At 40.0% G+C, this 20,429-nt stretch overlaps 1 protein-coding gene across 5 annotated transcripts in view; it reads right to left on the bottom strand.

Moving 5' to 3' along the window:
* Window positions 1-20,429, bottom strand: part of smurf1 (SMAD specific E3 ubiquitin protein ligase 1) — a 129,367-nt gene that overhangs the window by 15,580 nt on the left and 93,358 nt on the right. For all 5 annotated transcript variants that reach the window (XR_005945285.1, XR_005945286.1, XM_041206146.1 and 2 more), the window contains 7 exons: window positions 15,646-15,711; window positions 11,206-11,290; window positions 7,540-7,778; window positions 6,006-6,090; window positions 5,765-5,911; window positions 1,473-1,677; window positions 1,205-1,308 (listed from right to left, as the gene is read on the bottom strand). Coding sequence is in view for 3 of the 5 variants with exons in the window: in XM_041206146.1 (XP_041062080.1) it covers window positions 1,205-1,308; window positions 1,473-1,677; window positions 5,765-5,911; window positions 6,006-6,090; window positions 7,540-7,778; window positions 11,206-11,290; window positions 15,646-15,711 (931 nt within the window). In the remaining 2 variants the exon portion in view is untranslated. The remainder of the gene's footprint in view (window positions 1-1,204; window positions 1,309-1,472; window positions 1,678-5,764; window positions 5,912-6,005; window positions 6,091-7,539; window positions 7,779-11,205; window positions 11,291-15,645; window positions 15,712-20,429) is intronic.

Raw genomic sequence — 20,429 nt, 5'->3', positions numbered from 1 at the left:
TTTGTACTCTATGCCTGTAATAATAAAGCCTAGGATGCTGTATGTTTTATTAACCTAGCTCTCAGCTTGTCCTGCCGCCCTCAATGACTTATGCACATATACACCCAGGTCCCTCTGCTCCTGTACCCTTTTAGAATTCTACCCTTTATTTTATACTGTCACTCTGCATTCTTCCTACTAAAATGAATCACTTGACACATCAATACATTAGATTTCATCTGCTACTTGCCCACCCATTTCATCAACCTTCATATGCCCTTTTGAAGTCCTACAACGCTTCCAAGTTAGAACAATGAACGATAACATTCTTTCCCACTTGTTAGAACGGATCACGTCCTTTCAATGTCTTTACATTTGCACCACCTTCTCTCTCTCCTCCCCTTACCCCACCCCAAACCTGGATCATGCTCTGCCCAGTGAACAGCAATGAGCTGATTTTTCGGAAAGCCAGGCATTTGGTCAGCAAGTGAAATCATTGTACTGGACAAAATCAGGAAACCATGGCACTACCTCTACTCACTTTGTAAAAAATAAGGTAACACTCAACCACCACCCTTCCGTTGCAATAAACCTGCTAATAATGCGTGGCGCATCAGCCACCACCGCTCTCATCCAGTGTTTAGTTTGATGGTGTGATTAGTGATAGTGTGGGTACTTCCAGGTTCCGTTTGAACCATCTCAGTTTTCTGCTCGTGAACCTGACCAATTCATGATGTCATTCTTAGTGCAGGCCCTACTGTTATGCTAGGGATGTCACTTGCAATGACATCACCCTCACCTGTTCTCCTTGAATTAAATGCGCTTCACTGAACCATCCTTGCAGCTCAAATTATGCAAAATAGTAAATGCTTCAGCCTCAGAGAATCTCTGAACTCAGGAGCGTGAGAGCCCTCCTCATTCTCTGAACTCGGGAGTGTGAACATGGCACATTCTCTGAAATCAGTACTGAGAACTCTGGGGGTGTTCTTAACCTGGTGGTGTAAGCCTTATCTGTTCACTAAAGTAGTTAGTGTTCAAATTGCGGCTGATGTGTGTATTTTAGTGCCATCAACTGACCACTGCACCATGGTTGACCTGTAATTGAATGCTGCTACGGTCTGCCACTACTGTAGATCTGCCGACAGTGTAGTGTTGCAAACGTGTTCTATCCTTTTTTCTCAGTTAACAATTACATGACTTTGGACTCAGTGTAAATAAATCTCACCTGGCAACTCCACCATAATCCAGACCTTCTTCACTTCTAAATTTAACCATTAAACGCTTCTTCAAGTCTTTTGGCCTCATTTTCATCACTTGTCGATATGATTCCTAAACAGAACAAACTACAGGTAAGTTTTCTGTTTGTAAACAGAACATAATTTAACAATTTTCTTAAAAATATTTCATAAAATGCATCTTTCAAAGCTGTCTGGGATAAATACAAACACAGATATTAACTGTACACACTCTTAAAATACACATATCAATGTTACCTCAAAGATTTCATCTCTGGAGACTTCAATGCGGCAGTGCCCGGCTTGCGGTTGCTGCAAAGCAAGTTCGTGCCTCAGGACTTTCAACTTCTGTACTAGATCTCGCTCGCATCTTGGGACAGACCATTCTCCCTCCCCTTCATCCACCGGTGCCTCTGTCTGCACTGGCAACGGCTGGCTTGATTCCTTCAACTGAGATGGATTGCTATAAGGAAGCATCAAGAGTACACTACGTTTATTAATGAATTAGCTAATGCAACAGAGAGCTATATATCCAAGTTCCTTGATGCCACAAAGATTAGTGGTATAATAAGTCGTGTAGGTGGCAACAAAAAGTTACAAAGAGACACGATTGAGTGAACAAAACTCAGAAGGATTTTAGCACAGGCAAGTGTGGAGTCATTCACTTTGGACCAAAAAAAAAGTATATCCAAATATTTTTTAAATGTTGAAAAGTTAAGAACAGTGGAGGTCCATAGAGCTTTACAAAGAAAAGAGAAACTTGCATTCATCTAGTGCTTTTCATGACCCCCAGATGTCTTAAAGCCAATGAAGTACTTTTGAAGTGTAGTCATGTTGCATTGTAGCAAACACGATGGCCAATTTATGCACAGCAAGCTCCCACAAGCAGCAATGTGATAATGACCAGACAATTTGTTTTCTGTGATGCTGCTAGAAGGATAAATATTTGCCAGGACACCAGGGATAAATTCCTTGCTCTTCTGTATCAAGCCCCTTCAGAATTTTGTTGGTTTCAATGTGATTGCTTCTCATTCTTCTAAACTTCAGAGAATACAAGCCTAATTTACTCAGCCTCTCATCGTATGACAGCTCCCTCATCCCAGGGACCAGTTCAGTGAACCTTTGCTGTACTGCTTTCAATGCAAGTATATTTTTTCTTAAACATGGAGACCAAAACTGCACACAGTACAGCAGCTGCAGTCTCACCAAAACCCTGTACAACTGTTGCAAGACTTCTATATTCTTGCACTCCCATGCCATTTGCCTTTCTAAATGCTTGCTGCACCTGCAAGCTAACTTTTGGTGTTCCTTGTACCAGCACACCCAAGTCTCTTTGAACATCAACACTTAAAAGTTGCTCACCTTTTAAAAAAATATTCTGCTTTTTTATTCTTATAACCAAAGTAAATAACTTCACATTTCCCTATATAATACTCCATCTGCCATCTTGTTGCCCACTCATCTAACCTGTATATGTCTCTTTTCAGCCTCTTTGTGTCCTCCCCACAGCTTTCCACCTAGTTTGGTATCATCAACAAACTTTGATACATTACTCTCTGACTCTTCAGCTAAGTCATTAACAAAGATTGCATATAGCTGAAGCCCCAGCACTGATCCTTGCGGCACTTCACTATTCACTGCTTACCAACTTAAAGAAGCCCTGTTTATGCCCACTCTCTGTTTTCTGTCCATTAGCTGATCCTCTATCCATGTGTCCTTATTTTGCCTTTTAACCTTTTGTGCAGCACCTCATCAAATGCCTTTTGGAGATACAAGTATACTACATCTCCTGGTTCCCCTTTATCTACCCTACAAGTTACATCCACAAAAAAAAAACTCTTGGGGCAGAATTTTACGAGTCAGCGAGCAGGGGTGGAGCCCGCTCGCCGACACGTAAAATGACACGCGGTGACGTCAGGGGGAACTCCTGACGTCACTGCGGCCCATTTAAATTTTCAGGAAGGCGGAGGTGCAGCGAAATCAGCTGTGTGCCCACCGACCTATCAATGGCCAATTGAGGCCATTGACAGGGTCAATTAAGTAATTAAAGGACCTGCCTGTCCAATCTTAAGGTTGGCGGGCAGGCCAGGGACCCCGGCGGGAGCTAGAAAAAACATGAAACCTCATCCATGGGCGGGATGAGGTTTCATGTAGGCTTTAAAAAACTTTAATAAAGATTTTGTAAAAATTATGGACATGTCCCAACTTATGTGACATTGTCACATGAGGGGACATGTGGTCATGTAAGGGAAATTTTATTTTTCTATTTTTATCTTTTATACATTTACAGCCGATCTCCCTGAGGCTGAGATGAGTGCGCTCTTTCGTGTGCATGCGCGAAAAAGCACACTCTCGATTTTGGGATTCACCACAACCCCCCCAACTGCCCAGGGAGTGCATAGTGCCTCTGTGCAGACGTCACGCTGGGCAGGCCTTAATTGGCCTGCCCAGATAAAATGGCGGAGTGCCTCCAATTGGAGGCGCCGATCGGAAGTGTGACGTAACCGCCCGCCCATCAACTCCCCCCAACCCGGCGGGGGGAAGGTTCAGCCCTTAAAGTTGTCAAACAAGATTTCTCTTTAGTAAAATCATGTTGGCTTGTTCTAACCATACTATGCTTTTGTAAGTGCATTGTTAAGACTGCCTTAATAATACATTCCAGCATTTTCCCAAGAGTTAACTGGTCCGTAGTTCACAATTTTCTCTCTCCCTCCTTTCCTGAAATGTGATGTAACATTTGTCAACTTCCAATCTAGTGGGGCCATTCCTGAATCTAAGGAATATTGAAAAACCATAGCTGGCACATCCACTATCTCCGCAAATATCTCTTTTAGAACCCTAGGATGTAGGCCATCAGGTCCTGGGGATTTGTCAGATTTTAATCCCTTAAATTTTTCCAATACTTTATCTCTGCTGATATTAATTTCTCTAATTTCCTCACTCTTTTTAGCGCCTAGGTTATCGTCTATGTCTGAAAAAGAACTTGTGTCTTCCACTGTGAAGACAGACAAAAAAAATTTGTTCAATGCCTCCACCATTTCCTTGTACCCCCTGATAATTTCTCCTTTTTCTGATTCTAAGAGACCAACATTTACTTTAGCTGCTCTCTTTACATACTTACAAATGTTCTTACAATCTATTTTTATATTTCTGGCTAATTTACTCTCATTCTATTTTTTCCCTTTTTATCAATTTTTTGGTGGTCCTTTGCTGGTTTCTCAAACACTGCCAATCTTCAGACATGCTACTGGTTTTTGCAATATTGTAAGCCCCTTCTTTTAATCTAATACGATCTTGAACTTCATGAGTGAGACACAGGCTGGGTCCTTCTTGCTGAGTTTTTGTTCTTCAATGGAATGCATTTTGTTGAGCATTTTGAATTGTTTCTTTAAATGTTTCCCACTGATACAAAAGCATTAAGTTTTCATGCCATTGCATTCTTCCAAGCTACCCAAAGAGACAATAGCTTTATCAAGCATATTGTGCAAAAGTGAGGCCTCAGGGAACTGGTAGGATTATGCTTGCAAGGGTCAATACCTCCATAACCTCCTGTGAAAAAGAGGCACCCAAGGGGACAAGATACAAAGCTTTCATGTACAAGGGAATTTTCTCATGTGCTGAGTTGTACAAAATACTAATGAAGGCATCAGGGCTCTTCATATCAACCCCATGGCCTTCATCGAAAGGACGGGTTTTCACTCAATCAATGTTCAGGTGGTAAGTAGCCATAAAAACATCATCATGGATGTTAGTGGCCATTATTCAGGAAGTAGTCAATGGTGCCTGCATTACTTAGTGCAGCAAGAACAATGGGATGGCGTTGGATGCCAACCTTACAGACAGCCCTAAAAGCAGGTGAGTACTTTGACATTTGTTTGATATTTCCTGGCTGCCATTTCCATCTTTAGAAAAAATTAAAATGAACAAGTACGTTGTTCTGCACATTGCTTCAATGATACCTGTACAGGGTACAGCAATTCCCATTTCAGATTTGCAATATGGCTTATGGGCACTATAAAAAATATGTGCAGAACTAAGCAACATACTCATCTTCACCTTGTTCTTTCATCTATCATATTTTTCATCATTTACAGGCAGGTCTAAGGGAGTTGGGCGAGTGCACTGACTCACAGTGACATAACTCTGGGCATCTGCACTCTGGCTGGATGGTGCCATGCGTCCTCTAAAAGGCCAATCTCCTTTATGTTATCTACTGCTGCTAGATCTTCAATTTTCCAGCATCAAAAGATGCAACATTGTCCAAGCTTTCCTATGTAATTGTGATTTTGTTAGCTAACCTGCAAATCAATATGTGACTATTCAGGAACCTACTTTCTAACTAGTGAGGTGATTTCAACAGAGCCTAAACTTTAGTAGAAAGTTGTTGATTTAAAACCATTACGGATGCCTAGGTAATATGGACTACTGCAAAGGTTCAATTCAACAATATTCTCCCATGGTTGAAATTAGTACCTATGTGTGATGATATTTATGCATCACAATAATTGAGTCATTCTTAATAAAGGTGAATTGCGCTTCAAATAGCTTACTTCATTATATGGTGCAGTCTGGGATCTGTAAACTGTGTAGTTCTGTTGTTGTGGTCCACAAAATATATTCTTCCTGACACTGTACTTCTGACTTCCCACCCAGAAGGCAAAGGACCGAGCTCATCATAGTTAAAATTTGTAAGATCTCTGCACAAACAAATTACAAATCAAATTAGAACAATTGAAATTATCTATACAGCAGGAACTGTTTGGCAAATGTTATTAAATTTTGTTAATTAACCTTGGAATTCGAGGATCGTGCCAAGTGCTGACTCCAGTCTGTGTATGCAGGAAATAAATCTGTCCCTGTACAGTTGTTCGCTGCTCTGAAAACAGACAATAATTTAGAACTAGATCTTTCTCTAGTTGTAGAACCTGCACTGCAAGTGAATCAACACATTTAGCTTGAGCATGGACTCCAGTTGCACAAAACATGAAAATTAAATATGTGTTGTATTAATTCCATTTTCTCTACATTTGTAATTAAGATAATTTGCCAAGTTTGTGTTTCTGGTAAGAGAAATTGTAGCTGATGTGCTGATTAAGATTCTTAAATTTTCTGCAAATTAATTTTAAATCTAATTTATTGAGACAAGCCTGTTTGAGTGCATCAACAATGTAGATGTGTTTTCCCTTCATTATTAAGTGAGTTGGGATGACTAGTGCAATGAGATAGTCATTTATAAAATGTGAGGAAAAATACAATACAAATGTTCAGGTTTACTAATACGGAATATTCGTAATATAGCATGTTGACTGTGCTCTTCACTTTTAACAGGAACTCGGGAATCACTAATCTGGTTAACATTTCTTAAGATATCAGAGAAAGGTGGTTGGGGGGGGGGTCGGGGGGGATGGTGGCTGAAGGCATGAAGCAAAAGGGAGCATGAATTAAATTGTATTATCTCCATACTCCTGTTTAGGTGCTCTGCGTAACCTATCATTCGTACCCCAAGAAAGATGAAGCTGTCTCGTGTTAATGCTTCTCTATGTCTAGTCACTAGGAAGCACATAAAGTATTATTTCCCATTCTTCCATTGCTTCATCAAGCATACCTCTTTACTTACTAATCTGCAAATCAAGGACACCGATCCAAACCAAAGACATTTACATATTTTTAGGGTCAACAAATCAGAATACAAATTAAGGGAGCTTTAGTCTGGATGTTTTTTTCCCTTCTTCTACAATTCTCCATTATTTGGATGAAGACGTCATCAAACTGGGGTGTTATTTTATCTTAAGCTATGTATTAGATTGGGTGGATATGAGGGGAAAAGCAAGCCCTAAGCTATCCAACAAGAATGTTGACACACAATTATTTGAGCCCTGTACAACGGTACAGGGGGTGGTAAATGGGCAGAAGGATCTGCTATGGTCGTATGAGAAGTTTTAGGGGACAGATCTTCCAGTATTCACTCACTTCATTAATGTTCAGTAACATGATGGCATTACCTCATCTATATTCTCTAGTCCAAACCAATAAACAGGCAAGTTTGCTAAAATCTTGACTAATCATTTGTTATTTAAGCAAATGTTCCAGAAATAGAAATAAATCAGTCTATTTTTTAAAAAGTCTGGAAATCATACCCATCAGTTTGAAGTGTGAGAATAGAAATCTGTACATTTTGCATTGAATACAAATATTGAATACAAATTCATAAATGCAAGTGTATTTCTAAGTACCAATGATTTACTGGCAATCCAAAATGGGCATTTGATTTTAGCACTCCCCTCTGAATACCAGTCAAAAAAAAACTACTGAATCCAAGCTTTACCATATCCCTCTGGCAATACAGGTGACTGATGGCCTTGAGGCCGGCTCTGTGGCGTATGCATTTGAACTCGAACCCCAAAATTTCGGATGCGCTGTGTCTGAAGTCTCTGTTCCTGGTTTGGAGACTCTATCAGTTGGCAGTTCCCTCCACCCGCAGCACCTGTCATGTCTGTAAATGGTACGGTGTCCTCCATAATACAGCTTAGCGGCCTTCCAGGTCCAGAATCTTCAAAAAGTGGCCTGATATAAAATTAGGTACATTATTCAAAGAGCATTCCATAGCTACTATACTGCCACTAACAGAATAATTATTGTACAAATGCAGACCTAATAAAGTTGTAGTACCCATCAACTGTCACTGCATGTCTTATAACATTGTTGAAAATGTTGAATTAAAACTAAAGCAGCTAGCTTTAAGGAGTACGCATTAAGCGCATTTTTTCCTCTGTTTCACTGGAGACAAGGCAAATAATGCAATTGGGAAATATATGTTACAAATTCTTCCAGCATCTATCCATATTATAGTAAAAAATGCAATTTACAAAACATTAGAAATAAAAAGGGAAATCAAAAATTGCTAGAAATTTGAACTTATAACTGTTAATGTTTAGAAGCATGTTTCCCTAAGCAAGTTGTCAGGAATTATGCTTATTGATGTGCAATTATGTAACTTCAATAAATGTAACTTTTTATAGCCTGTTGAGATATGAGCTAAATGATAGAAACCAATAATTTTGTAAATAGATATAATCATTATAACCATTTCACATAACAGATTCTGAATACATACACATATGTTCGTAAGTTACTTAGGGTATTGTTGATTATACAATGCAACATTGAGATTCTGAAAAGGCTTAAGCAGTCAAACAAATTCAAGAACATTTATTATTCACTAAGTAATTGCCATTCCCAGTTATTTTGAAGAAAGATACTCAAACTTGTTAATCAGATATGACAATTCATGCCCTAAATTCAGTTAAGTGCTAGGAATGTCAATTTATTGTAACAAAAAGGAAATGAAGTACAAAGCTTTCAATTATGGTGTAATTTATGCCATGGTCTTCCTGTGTTTTTGAAAAATATATAACCATTATGATCTAGAAATTATGCCAGCATAAAATGCATTATTACTTTAACAAATTCCTACGAAATTACTTTATCTTGTATGTTAACAAAGGAGTTACCAATCTAAAACAATTTATAGTGTTATTTTAATTTAAAAAGATTAAATCTTTGCACCAATTTTCTTTCCTCCTGAGGTGTTGACTCCTTTCTTTGTGCAGAGAAAATGGATTCTCACTTCATTTAACTGCCTGACAAAATAGTCTGCAAGTCTTTGACCACTTTGTGTGTTCATTTCCTGGGGTTCCATTCACAAGAGTCACAAGCCGCAGGTCAGTGAATGTAGAGATGTGAACTAGGTAGAAATGCTCATTAAAAAAAACTATGAATTAGTATAAAGCACTGAGCATAAGTTTGCATGGAATAATTACTCAAATTACAGATTTTAGTTGCACATCCGGGACCCCTAAACAAAATTCTCTTGTCCAGAAAAAAATGCTATGCTGCTCAATTTTTCCTAATAAGTTGTCTTAAGCTAGGTATCGACTTTATTTTTCTTTCCTCCATGATTTTCAAAGCCAGGATATACTTGTTCTAGTACAGAAATCAAAATTGTTCACAGTATTCTAGGTGTGGCTGCATTTGTGCCAGATTCTCATCATTTCTAGAGATCTGTGCTCACTGAATAATCAAAAGATAATTCTGACCATGATCTGGCAGCACTGTTCTTTTATTCAGCTGTCAAGTATCTACTTTATATCCACTGTAAGATATTGGGCCGGAGCTTCCATGGAGTGGCTCCTTTTTATTTATCAAAGTTTGGAGCTGTGCATTTCTCGTCTGCAGCGCAGCATTCCTGGAGTCCCTTCCGTGTAGTGCAGCAGCATTGGGGGAAGTAATGCCCACCCCCTTTTTACAGTACTAGTGGGTCAGGTGGTCGGTTGGGTGGGGCGGTCAGGGGTGGGGGTGATCAGTTGATCAGTCGGGGGAGTGGGGATGAGCACTGTCTGGCATGGGAGGATGAAAGGGGTTGGCGAGTGAGCATTGTTATGGGTTCTGGAGTGCTTTGACACTCTATGTACTTAGAGTTTTGCTGGTTTTATACTTGCTATGAAAAGTTCTTAAGTAAATCCATGTAAAAACCAGGATAAGTATAGGGCAAACAGCCCAGGTCTGCATGGTTCTAGCCAATCACAAAGCAATCCGGGTAAGGTAAAAACTGGCAATCGGAAGTTTAAAATTCCCGAATTAATACTGGGGATGTGCTTACGTTGGGACATCCAATGGGTCCCGCAGATATCTTTCAGGTTTCCAACTACTCGGACACCAGAGGATCTGGGCCATTAAAACACCAAGTAAAAATCTTTTCACTATCCCTCTCTGGATTATCATTATACATGATAAGAACATAAGAAATTGGAGCAGGGGTAGACCACATGACCCATTGAGCCTGCACCTCCATTCAATAAGATCGTGGTTGATCTTGGGCTTAAACTCCATTTTCCCGCCAGCTCCCCATATCCCTTAATTCCCTGAGACCAAAATCTGTCGTTCTCATCATTAAATGTATTCAACAATGGAGCATCCACAACCCTCTAGGTTGGAGAATTCCAAAGATTCACAGCCCTTTCAGTGAAGAAATTTCTCCTCATCTCAGTCCTAAATGGCTGGTCCCTTATCCTGAGATTGTGCCCCCGTGTTTTAGATTCTCCAACCAATGGAAACAATCTCTCAGCAACCAGTCTATCAAGCCCCTTTTGTAGGTTTCAATGAGATTATCTCTCATTCAGCAAAGTCTGAAATTTAGCTTGCCTTCAAAAATTTTCATGCATTTTTCAGACCGACCATTTTTGTTGAAAAGGCCATATGAATACTAATATCTCCGTTTGTAATGAGCATAATAACTATGTTAATTCAAAATTAGTTTATTTTATATTCTAATGGTGTAGAAAGTTACAATTTAGACATTCAAATCACCATCAAAGAAGCATAGAAGAGTACAGCACCAAGGAGGCCATTTGGCCCATCGAGTTTGCACTGACTATTTCAAAGAGTAATCATTCCCATGCTCTTTCCCCACATCCCTCTTAAGTACTTAACCAATTATTTTCTGAAAGTTACTATTGAATCTGTTTCCATCACCCTATCAGACATGTGTTCCAAATCCTAACCACTCGTCGTGCAAGAACGTTTTTCCTCATGTTGCACCCAATTCTTTTGCCAATCACCTTAAAGCAGTGCCCTTTGGCTATCAATCCTTCAGCCATTGGAAATATTTTCACCTTATCGACTCTATTGAAATCTTTCATGATTTTAAACACCTCTATCAAATCTTGTCTTAGCATCTCACCGCCAAGGAGGACAACCCCAATCTAAGCACAAGACGTTGAAGTAGTACCACATAGGAAGAATCTTAACAAGGATAAGCTATGTTGGAACCAGTACTTTTTCTATTGTGACAGGGGTCTTGGAATATATGGAACATGTCTAAACTAACTATTGAGAGAATTTAAAATTTCAGAAAATTATTTCATTTTATAAAATTGTGTTCATGGTTAAATCTCCTCCAAGAAGCCGTCCAAGGAAAAGAGTCACTACTCACCCCTCAGGTAGATCATTGTCCAATAGTCCTCTGCAATCTACAACAGGGCCACCAGTTCCTATTCGATCTCGCGTTTGTAAACTTACTGGAAGAGAAAAAAAATTCAACATTTAGTTTTATAAATTTTATGTAGATTATGCAACAGAAAGTCTTCAAGATGAAGTCTCCACATCCTGGAGACAGCAAAACAAACCTGGTACCAAAATTGATAAAACTGTTGTCATTGTTTCTGTGAATCTCCAAACAAAATGGTGGTCTTTCAGTACCTCAGACCAGCATCCAACTTTGAGTTTTAGACTGTAGGGGTTGTAAGGGCAGCAAAGATGAGCTTAATCCTACTCTCCTACCAGCAAAGGGGAGACAGTGACATAATGGTAATGTCACTGGGCTAGTTATCCAGAGGTCCAGATATAGGTTCAACTCTAACCGCGGCAGCTTGTGGAATTTAAATTCAATTAAATCTGGAATATAAAGCTAGTCTCAGTAATGGTGACCATGACAACTATCATCGATTGTCGTAGAAACCCAGCTGGTCCACTAATGCTCTTTAGTGAAGGAAATATGCCGCCCTTACCCCACGTGACTCCAGATCCACAGCAATATGGTTGACTCTTAACAGCCCTCTGAAATGGCCTAGCAAGCCAATCAGTTCAGGGCAATTAGGGATGGGCAACAAATGCTGGTTGCGTCCCTTGTAAGAATAAAGAAAAAGGCTACTGAACTATCAAGTGTGGGAACTCTAGCTGACTCTCCCCGTCCCCTACCCCCTCAATCCTATGTGTTGAAGCCAATAGAAACAATTAGCATGGTACAACAGAAATCAAACCTGTAGTTTAAGACTACACTAAGCAGTGCTTTTATTTTTTATTAGGTCATCACAGAAACTCAAGATTCATCTAAAAAAACACATCTTAGAATAATTTATTTGTGTTATATAGGGAAAGTAGGTCATTGAGCCCCATCAGGTCTGCTTCACCATTGAATTAGTTCATGGCTGATCTATAACTTATCTCTATTTACCCACCTTCATTCCATATCTCTGAATCCCTTCAGCTAACAGAAATCGATCAACCATGGTCTTAACATTTTTAATTGATTTAGCCTCAACAGCTTTTGGAAGGAGAAAGTTTAAGGTTACCACTACCTTTTGTGTGAAGGAGTGTTTCCTGATTTCTCCCCTGGATAGAGAGCTTTAATTTTAAGTTTCCACCCTTGTATTGGACTCTCTGACCAGAGGAAACAGTTTCTTTCCATCTACCCTATCAAACCCTTAAAGCATCTTAAACACCTCAGTTAGCTCATCTTAATCTATACTCAAAGGAACACAAGTCTAGTCTACGCAAGCTGTCATCATTATTTAACCCAGTGCGGCATCAGTGTTAGACAGTCTTGGCCCTGGAAGCTAAAGCTTGCCAGACATTTTAACTTTTCACATGCTAAAAATGACATTAAAGACTTTAAGAGAAGCAAAAACAGGAGAAAAGTTTTATATCTATATATTTCGTTACAAGTAGACAGTTTAATCACGGGTGAGTTGCCCTGGCTTAACTACTTAATCCGGAATTTATTTCACATTCGAGAACTAGATACAGTAAGTCCCCGTTTAACTTTGACCCCTTTTACATTGTTTCACTTTAATGTTGGTCAGTCAATGGAGACTGTGTTCTCATTTAGCATAGCAAGATTTGTTTCAAAGTTGTTTCCCATTGGTCTGATGTAAGGCCGTGTGACTTGATCAGCCTCTCCCATTTTCTAACCCACCCTCTCACTGCCTGCCCTCAAACTTGCAGCCTCTCCTACTCCCTAACCCACCCTCTGACTTGTAGTCTCTCCCGCTCCCTGATTCACCCTTTCACCAATCCTTCCTCTTGCCAAACCTCCTGGTCCCAAACCTCTCCTGCTCACCCCTTCCTTCTCCTGAACCTGCGTTCTCATTCAAGGTCCAGATCCAGATCCACTCTGAAGCTACAGCTCCAGGGTTGTGAAAGTGCAGGTACTGGCAGAGCAGAAGTGCCAAGCTGGGGCTGTTTTAATGGATGTTTTTATTTTTAAAATGCTCCATTCACCACTTTCCTCTCCTGAACCCTTGCTTTGAGCGGGGGCTTTGGAGACGAGCGGCAAGAGGCAGGAAGAACAGCTTTGACAGTTGAAGCTTACAGCGAGGGTTTAAGAGAGGTAAGCGGTGAGTGAGAGAGTCAGGGAACGGGAAGTTCGACGAGAGGGTGAGTCAGGAAGCAGTGGAAGCTGCAAGTTGGAGAGTTGGCAGCAAGAGGGTGGGTTAGGGACTGGGAGAGGCCCCAAACTGGAAGGTCAACGGGAGGAAGAGTCTGCAGTGATCAGGAGGATCAGAGAGCGGGATGTGTGGCGAGCGAGGGGTTCACGAAGCAGGATCAGCAACAAGCAGGAACTCCCGCAAGCAGGAGGTACTATAAGTAGAAAGTTGCCAAATTCCTTTTACATTTTTAAATTTATTTTATTTTAAAAGTTATTTCATTTACCAATTTAGGAATTTAGCAATGTCTTTGTAAGGTATTTCAACTTACAGGATATAATCTTTTTCACTTTTTTTCTGATGAGGAATGTCCTACAGAACACAACTACATCTTTTACAATGGGAAAATATGGTTCGCTTAAAGTCGCTTCACTTAAAGTCATGATTTTTAGTTAAGCAACTACAACTTTAAGTGAGAACTTACTGTACCCAAACCCACAATATCATTAATAAAATACTGGCTAAGTATTCAATACCCAATGATAACTGAGATACCCGATATACAACTCACTTCCTCCATATTACTGTACAGTGGAGCTTTTAAAAAGGGTGTAGCTCATTGTCAATAATGGACGTGCAGTAAAGTAACATAGCTGCTACTAGCCAGTACCAAACAAATATAGCACTGGTTAATACTACACTGGTGGAATGATGCCTCCACAGAACAGTGTTAGTTGACCTCAAGTACTCTCTGGTACAGGTACCAATTTTTCTCCCAGGCCATCTTGCCTCAGCAACAAAGACAACATTAATTCTGTTCTTCAAAAGATAAGCATCAAAAGCACTGTGCTTATGTAATGACTCCACTAAGCACTTATGCATCTGTGTTTAAATTAAATGGTGCTGGACAGTGTGACATCCATAACAAAAATTATGATTTGTTAAAGAAAAATCTAACCAGGGAGATGGAAAGAAATTTGATAGCAGCACCAAAAACTATTATCCAAATATTCAGCAAGTGGGAAACCAACAGCAAAAATGCTCATTGAAAAGTAAAGGACAAACATCAGGAGGTGGGATTATCTTTATACAGGTGAGAAGACGAGATAAGGTCACACAGGTGATCGCAAAACTTCTCAGTGGATTAGGATTAGGTCCCTATGAACCTGTGGTAAATGGAGGGGGTATGGGTGGTGCTGGAATAAATATGAGTATTTTTCACTTCCAATAGAAAGGGAAGAGATGTGATACAGGAAACACTTTCTACATTTTATACTCAGTGCCACCATAAATACACACAGTGAAGATATAACATGGACTAGATACATACAGTAACACAGAATGTGTTTTAATTCCCAATTTCTTCTTGTAGAAAAACAGCTCATATAGGGAAGAACTGAGTATTTTGCTGTTGTCAGCCTCTGCCAAAACGTACTAGTTGATTCCATTCAAACTAATTACACTTTGGACTCAAAAAGCTGGCACAGAAAGACTTTTCTTATAAAATGACAATATCATAAATTCAATGGTACTACGCTCTGTAAACAAATCTGTCAATAGGAAGGGCACATATGAATTTTGATTTAAAAATATAATTGATATTGTTAACATCACTCTTAAAAGTAATCAGTTCTGCTTCTTTAAGCGGGTTTTAAATCTGTTCAATCATAAATCTCATTCCTAGCATTTCCTGGCTGGCAAATATTGAAGAATGTAGCCTGCAGGAAGATGGAACCTATATATTTAGATTTATTAGGGCTGGGTTTTGCTGGGTAATAATGTAACTAAACACTTTACCATTAATTAATTCAGCTCAGCTCAGTAAACTAAAGCACAGAGTGACATGGTATTTGAATTGTTAACAACCAACTGAAAATATTAGCTGTGTTACTTGATTTCCTGCTCTTCATCTTTCCTACCATTTCTATCATTACTGTTTCTCTCTATTCCAGCCTCTGATTTCTGTAGGCACTTCAGTCCATTAGCCATCAGGAGACAAAATTAAGTGTAATGTAGAACAAGTCCTTCACCAGATATCTAGCTGTATTCCCAAGTCCATGTCATTTGGTCCACCAAAGCAATTCCACACACAATAGGCAAAATTCAGTATGTAATGCAGTACTTTTAATAAAACAATTCTGGTACACATATATTTGCAAACAGTTATTTCACAAGGATTTATCAGTGAACATGCTGAATAAACCTTAAACGTTTAATTAAATTCTTACCTACTATTTGCCCTCGTATTGTATCACTGTCTGTGGGATTGAGCTTGCATAGATCTAACCGCTGGTCTGACAAAAAAGAAGAGGGTGCATTGTTATCTGAACTGTGAGAGTGCAGGAATTTATAGCAGCATACTGAAAGTTTTAATACAGTATGAGACAAGTGTACATTTTATGTGGTAATATTCTGAGGTCCTCATCCTAGGAAAACATACTACTCTGCGTCTAGGCCAATAAGTGGATTCCAGTAGACAAGGAGCCCAGGATGGGCTCTTTTGCCTGTTTAAATTCACACCCTTCCACCTCACATCTCTCAACTAATCGTCAACAGAGGGGCTTCAGGATGTATAGGCAGATTCCCATCGATGTCACAAAGTAATAAGCATGGCAACTCCAACTGATAACTCCACAGACAATAAATGTAAATCAACAATTAAATTGTCATTATTATAGCTTTGATCATAAAATCCTTCCTCCAGATTTTCCTTTCCCTTTAAGCTTTGCACAGAAATGGAACAATGTTGGCAAGGCCAAAAATCAGACTGTGAACCATCAGTCAACAAAAAGGCACACGCAAAGTTTCAAAAATAAATCTGAGAAATCGGTAACTTTTCACTGTATGAAATGCTCATGGAACACTTAACATCAATAAGGGATAAAGAATAGTCAGGTGTGCCTAAAAAATAAGGGTTGGTATGGAAGAAGATTATATTTGCCCCTGGTTGGCTAATGTGCGAGATGTCTTAAATGGGTCAATAGATGTTGCATTCGCCTCTGTTCATCTCTATCAGGAGGTTGAGCAAATGGGGAATAAGGAATAAAAAGAGAAAATCCAGGGAATATTCAGTGGGTCAGGCAACATCTTGGAGAAAGAAATAGGAGTTGACATTTCAAGTTGATAGCCTTTCATCAAAACTAGAAAAAGTTAGAGATTTAACAGATTTTAAGTAAGTATGGATGCAAGGAAAGTTGGGCATTAAGGGGGTGGGTGGGTGAAGAACAAAAGTGAGATGTGAAGGGTGGAAGGCAAGAAAGATGAAATGACAAAAGAGATAATGGCGCAAAGCAAAAGGAGGTGGTAATGGAGCAAGTAAAGAAACAAAAGATGGGTCTAGAGGAGGTGTAAAGGGAATAGCAGAATTGTCATCAACAGCTGTCATGAAAAAAATTGGGGCAGAGGTTATGAACCAAAATTGTCCAGAAAATTGTAAAGGATATAATTGAAAGATGAGATGCTGTTCTTCAAGCTTTCGCTGAGCTTCACTGGAACAGTGCAGGAGATAGAGGACATTGAGATCAGAATGAGAGTGGAGCACAGAATTAAGCTTTCAAGGAGGTACTTTACAGCCTTCTGGATTCAGCACTGAGTTCAACAATTTCAAATCATAACCTCTGCTCCTATTTTTTTCAGTTGGTAACTTTTGGTGATGATTCTGCTATTCCCATTTACACGTTCGCCCAGACTCATATTTTGTTTCTTTTCTTGTCATTTTCTGTTGCCGTGCACTGTCATCCCTTGCATCATTTAACCTCTCCTGCCTTCTACCCCATCACAAACCCTCCCTTACATTTTCATTCCCTCCCTGCCTCTTTACTGGCTTAAAACCTATTATATCTCTGACTTATTCCAGGTTTGACAAATGGCCAGACCTGAAACTTAACTCTGTTCCTCTCTCCACAGTTGCTGCCTGGCCAGATGGCTATTTCCAGCATCTTTTGTTTGCTTTTACATGAAAAATAAGGAAGTTTTTTTTTATCCAGACATGGTCTTAACAGCATAATACCAGGAGAGAGGCAAGAGTAGCTGCCTTCAGCATGAAAGCAGCAGTCAACCAAGAATGGCGCCAAAAAGTCTGAGCAAAATTGAAGTCAATGGGAAAATGAATCAGTGGATGGAGGTTATACCTGTTGGAAAGGAAGAAAGTTACTGTTGTCAGAGGTCAGTTATCCAGGCTGCTAGGACATTAGCACAAGAGTTACACAAGTAGTTGTCTTGGCCCAACCCTGTCCAGGTGCTCCATCAATGAACTTTCCTCTGCCACAAAGGCCCACAGAGCTGGGGCTGTTTACCTTGCATACAGCTTTATTCAAAACTCAGATAGTAAAGCAACTCATGCCAGCTTACAGGAGGATCCAGATAATGATCAGGTATAGGCTGACAAGTAACAGGCAACATTTTGCATCACGTAAGTGTTAAGTAATAAACAACTCGAACAAGAAAAATTCCAGCCATTTCCCCTCAACCTTCAAAGGTATCTATATTACCAAGTGCCCCACAATCACCATCTTGGGGATCAGCATTGATCAAAAGTTGAATTGGACCAGTCATATCAACAAACATGGCTACACAATCACAGCAGAGGATGAGGACTCTGCTATGAGTGGCTCATCTCCTGACCCTCTTAAAGCCTCTCCAACATACACAAGTTTCAAGTCAGGAGTGTGACTGAATACTGACAATTCATCCTGGATTGCTGCAGAAATAACACCACCTGAAGTGGCTCAACACCAGCCAAGACAGTGCAGTTTACTGGATTGGTGTCACTGCTGCTGGACTAATAGCCATTCCTCCATTCCTAGCAAACTGTGGCTGTAGTTATTACAATCTATAGGATGTACTGCAGTAACTCACCCAGGTTACTTAAGACTGCATTTCCATCCACTGTGATTTCTACCAGTGAGAAGTAGTATGATATTATAGCTATTATTGAAACATGTTTTAAAGGGCAGGAACGGCAGGTCAACATTCCCGGTTACAGCACATTCAGATGGAATAAAAAGGGAGGGATAAAAAGGCAAACCACCATGAATTTGTTATGGGCAAATAGTGTTTAACTGAATTAACTGAGATTTTATAATGAGGTAACAGAAAGGGTTCATGAGGATAATTAGGTTGCTGTGGTGCACATGGATTTCCAAAAAGTGTTTGCTAAAGTGCCACAAAACAGGTTTGCCAACAAAGTTAAAGCCCATGGAATAAAAGGGACAATGGATGCATGGATATAAAGATGGCTGAGTGACAAGGAACTCAGAGTAGTCATGAACAGTTGTATTTTGGACTGTAGGAATTCCCCAGAGGTTAGTATTAGGACCTACTGCTTTTCTTGTTCTATATTAATGACCTAGACTTGGTGTGCAGGGCATATTTCAAAATTAGAGATGGCTCAAAACTTGGAAGTATAGTCAACTCCCACTGTTCGCGACCCCCTCCATCGTGAATTAGTTTACCCACGCGAATGTTTGTTCAACTGATCACAGTTTGCAGCACCAAATCTTCACTCATCCGCGATTTAACATGTTAAACTTCTCAACTAAACACATGTTGGTCCTGAAAGGTTAAATAAAAAACTGAATTCAGAGGCCGTAAAAAGGACTGCTTCCATGTTGTCTTTCCCACGTGGAAAGTGCGCACTGCACATATACCATCTCTATCTGCACATGGTTTGCTGTGATTTACAGGGTACAGTAACTCCTAACCAGTATTTTGCAGTACAGGTACAGTACAGCACTTTACTAAAAATGAGTGAGTCGGAGCAAAACAAAAATCATCCCAGGAAAGTGATGACACTTGAGCAAAAAGTCACAATCTTAGATAGACTGAAAAATGGTGCAAGTGCTACTATGTTGGCCAGGGAATACTCTGAATGAATCTACAATCAGGTACATTAAGCAGTATGACGAAAAATAAGGGCTAGTTTTTCTGGTAGTCGTACTGCCAAGTTAACTTTTGTGAGGAGAAGAGGTCCACACTTAGAGGAAATGGAGAAGTTTCTCAACATGTCGATAGAGCACCAGCACCAGAGGACTTCAGCTAATGGTCCAATTATTCAAAACAAAGCACTTGAATTCCCACACATAAAGAGTAGTAAAGAGGGTAGTGCTGGTTTCACCAGTCACAATGAAGGTGGTGCAGAAGGTGCCTCTCTGACTTCCAAAGGATTCTCAGCCAGCACAGGATGATTCGATCACTTTAAAAAGCATTTCAGGCTGCATAATATGAAGTTGGTGGGGGAGGCTGCTTCAGCTGGCCAAACAGCTGCGGGAGAGTTTTCCAAGCTGCTGCAGGAATACATTGAGGAGAGAGGTTACCGTACAGAGCAGGTCTACTGGCCTGAGAAACTGGCCTGTTCTGGAAGGTGATGCCAAATAGGACCTACATTTCAAAAGAAGAAACAACTCTTGGTTTTAAAGCAGCGAAGGACAGGCTGACACTTCTCCTATGTACTAGCTGGCTTTAACCAACGTTGGTTTATAGGTCAGGAAACCCTCGAGCTTTCAAAGGGAAAAATAAATCTCATCTGCCAGTCTTTTGGAAAGGTAACAGCAACGCCTGGGTTATAGCAGTCATAGTTGGGACTGGTTTGCCAAATACTTGCTGCCAGGGGTCTGCACTTATCTGAGGGAAAAGTGTCTGTCTTTCAAGGTCCCACTAATCCTCAATAATTCACCTAGGCATCCACACCCTCTCGCAATGAGCCATCCAGGTGTTGACATTTTGTTTTTACCCCCAAATACGACCTCATTTATCCAATCAATGGACCAGGGGTTCATTGCCTCATTCAAGGCTTACTACACCCGATAAAGTTTCAGCTGCATCCTTCATCTTATGGAAACAGACCCTTCAACCACAGTCTGTGATTGCTGGAAGGAACTCAAGATCCTTATAGCAGCAAAGCATAATTAAGGGCTCATGGGATAAAGTTAGAGCTTCAGTCATAAATACTTGCAGGAAAAAAGTTTGGCCTGAAGCTGTAAATGATTTCACAGGGTTCACCAATGTGGATGCT

The sequence above is a fragment of the Carcharodon carcharias genome, chromosome 15 (genome assembly GCF_017639515.1).
Source record: "Carcharodon carcharias isolate sCarCar2 chromosome 15, sCarCar2.pri, whole genome shotgun sequence".
Classification (NCBI taxonomy): domain Eukaryota; kingdom Metazoa; phylum Chordata; class Chondrichthyes; order Lamniformes; family Lamnidae; genus Carcharodon; species Carcharodon carcharias.
Note: the sequence above shows the minus strand (reverse complement) of the source record. Positions and strands in the feature narration are given on the sequence as shown.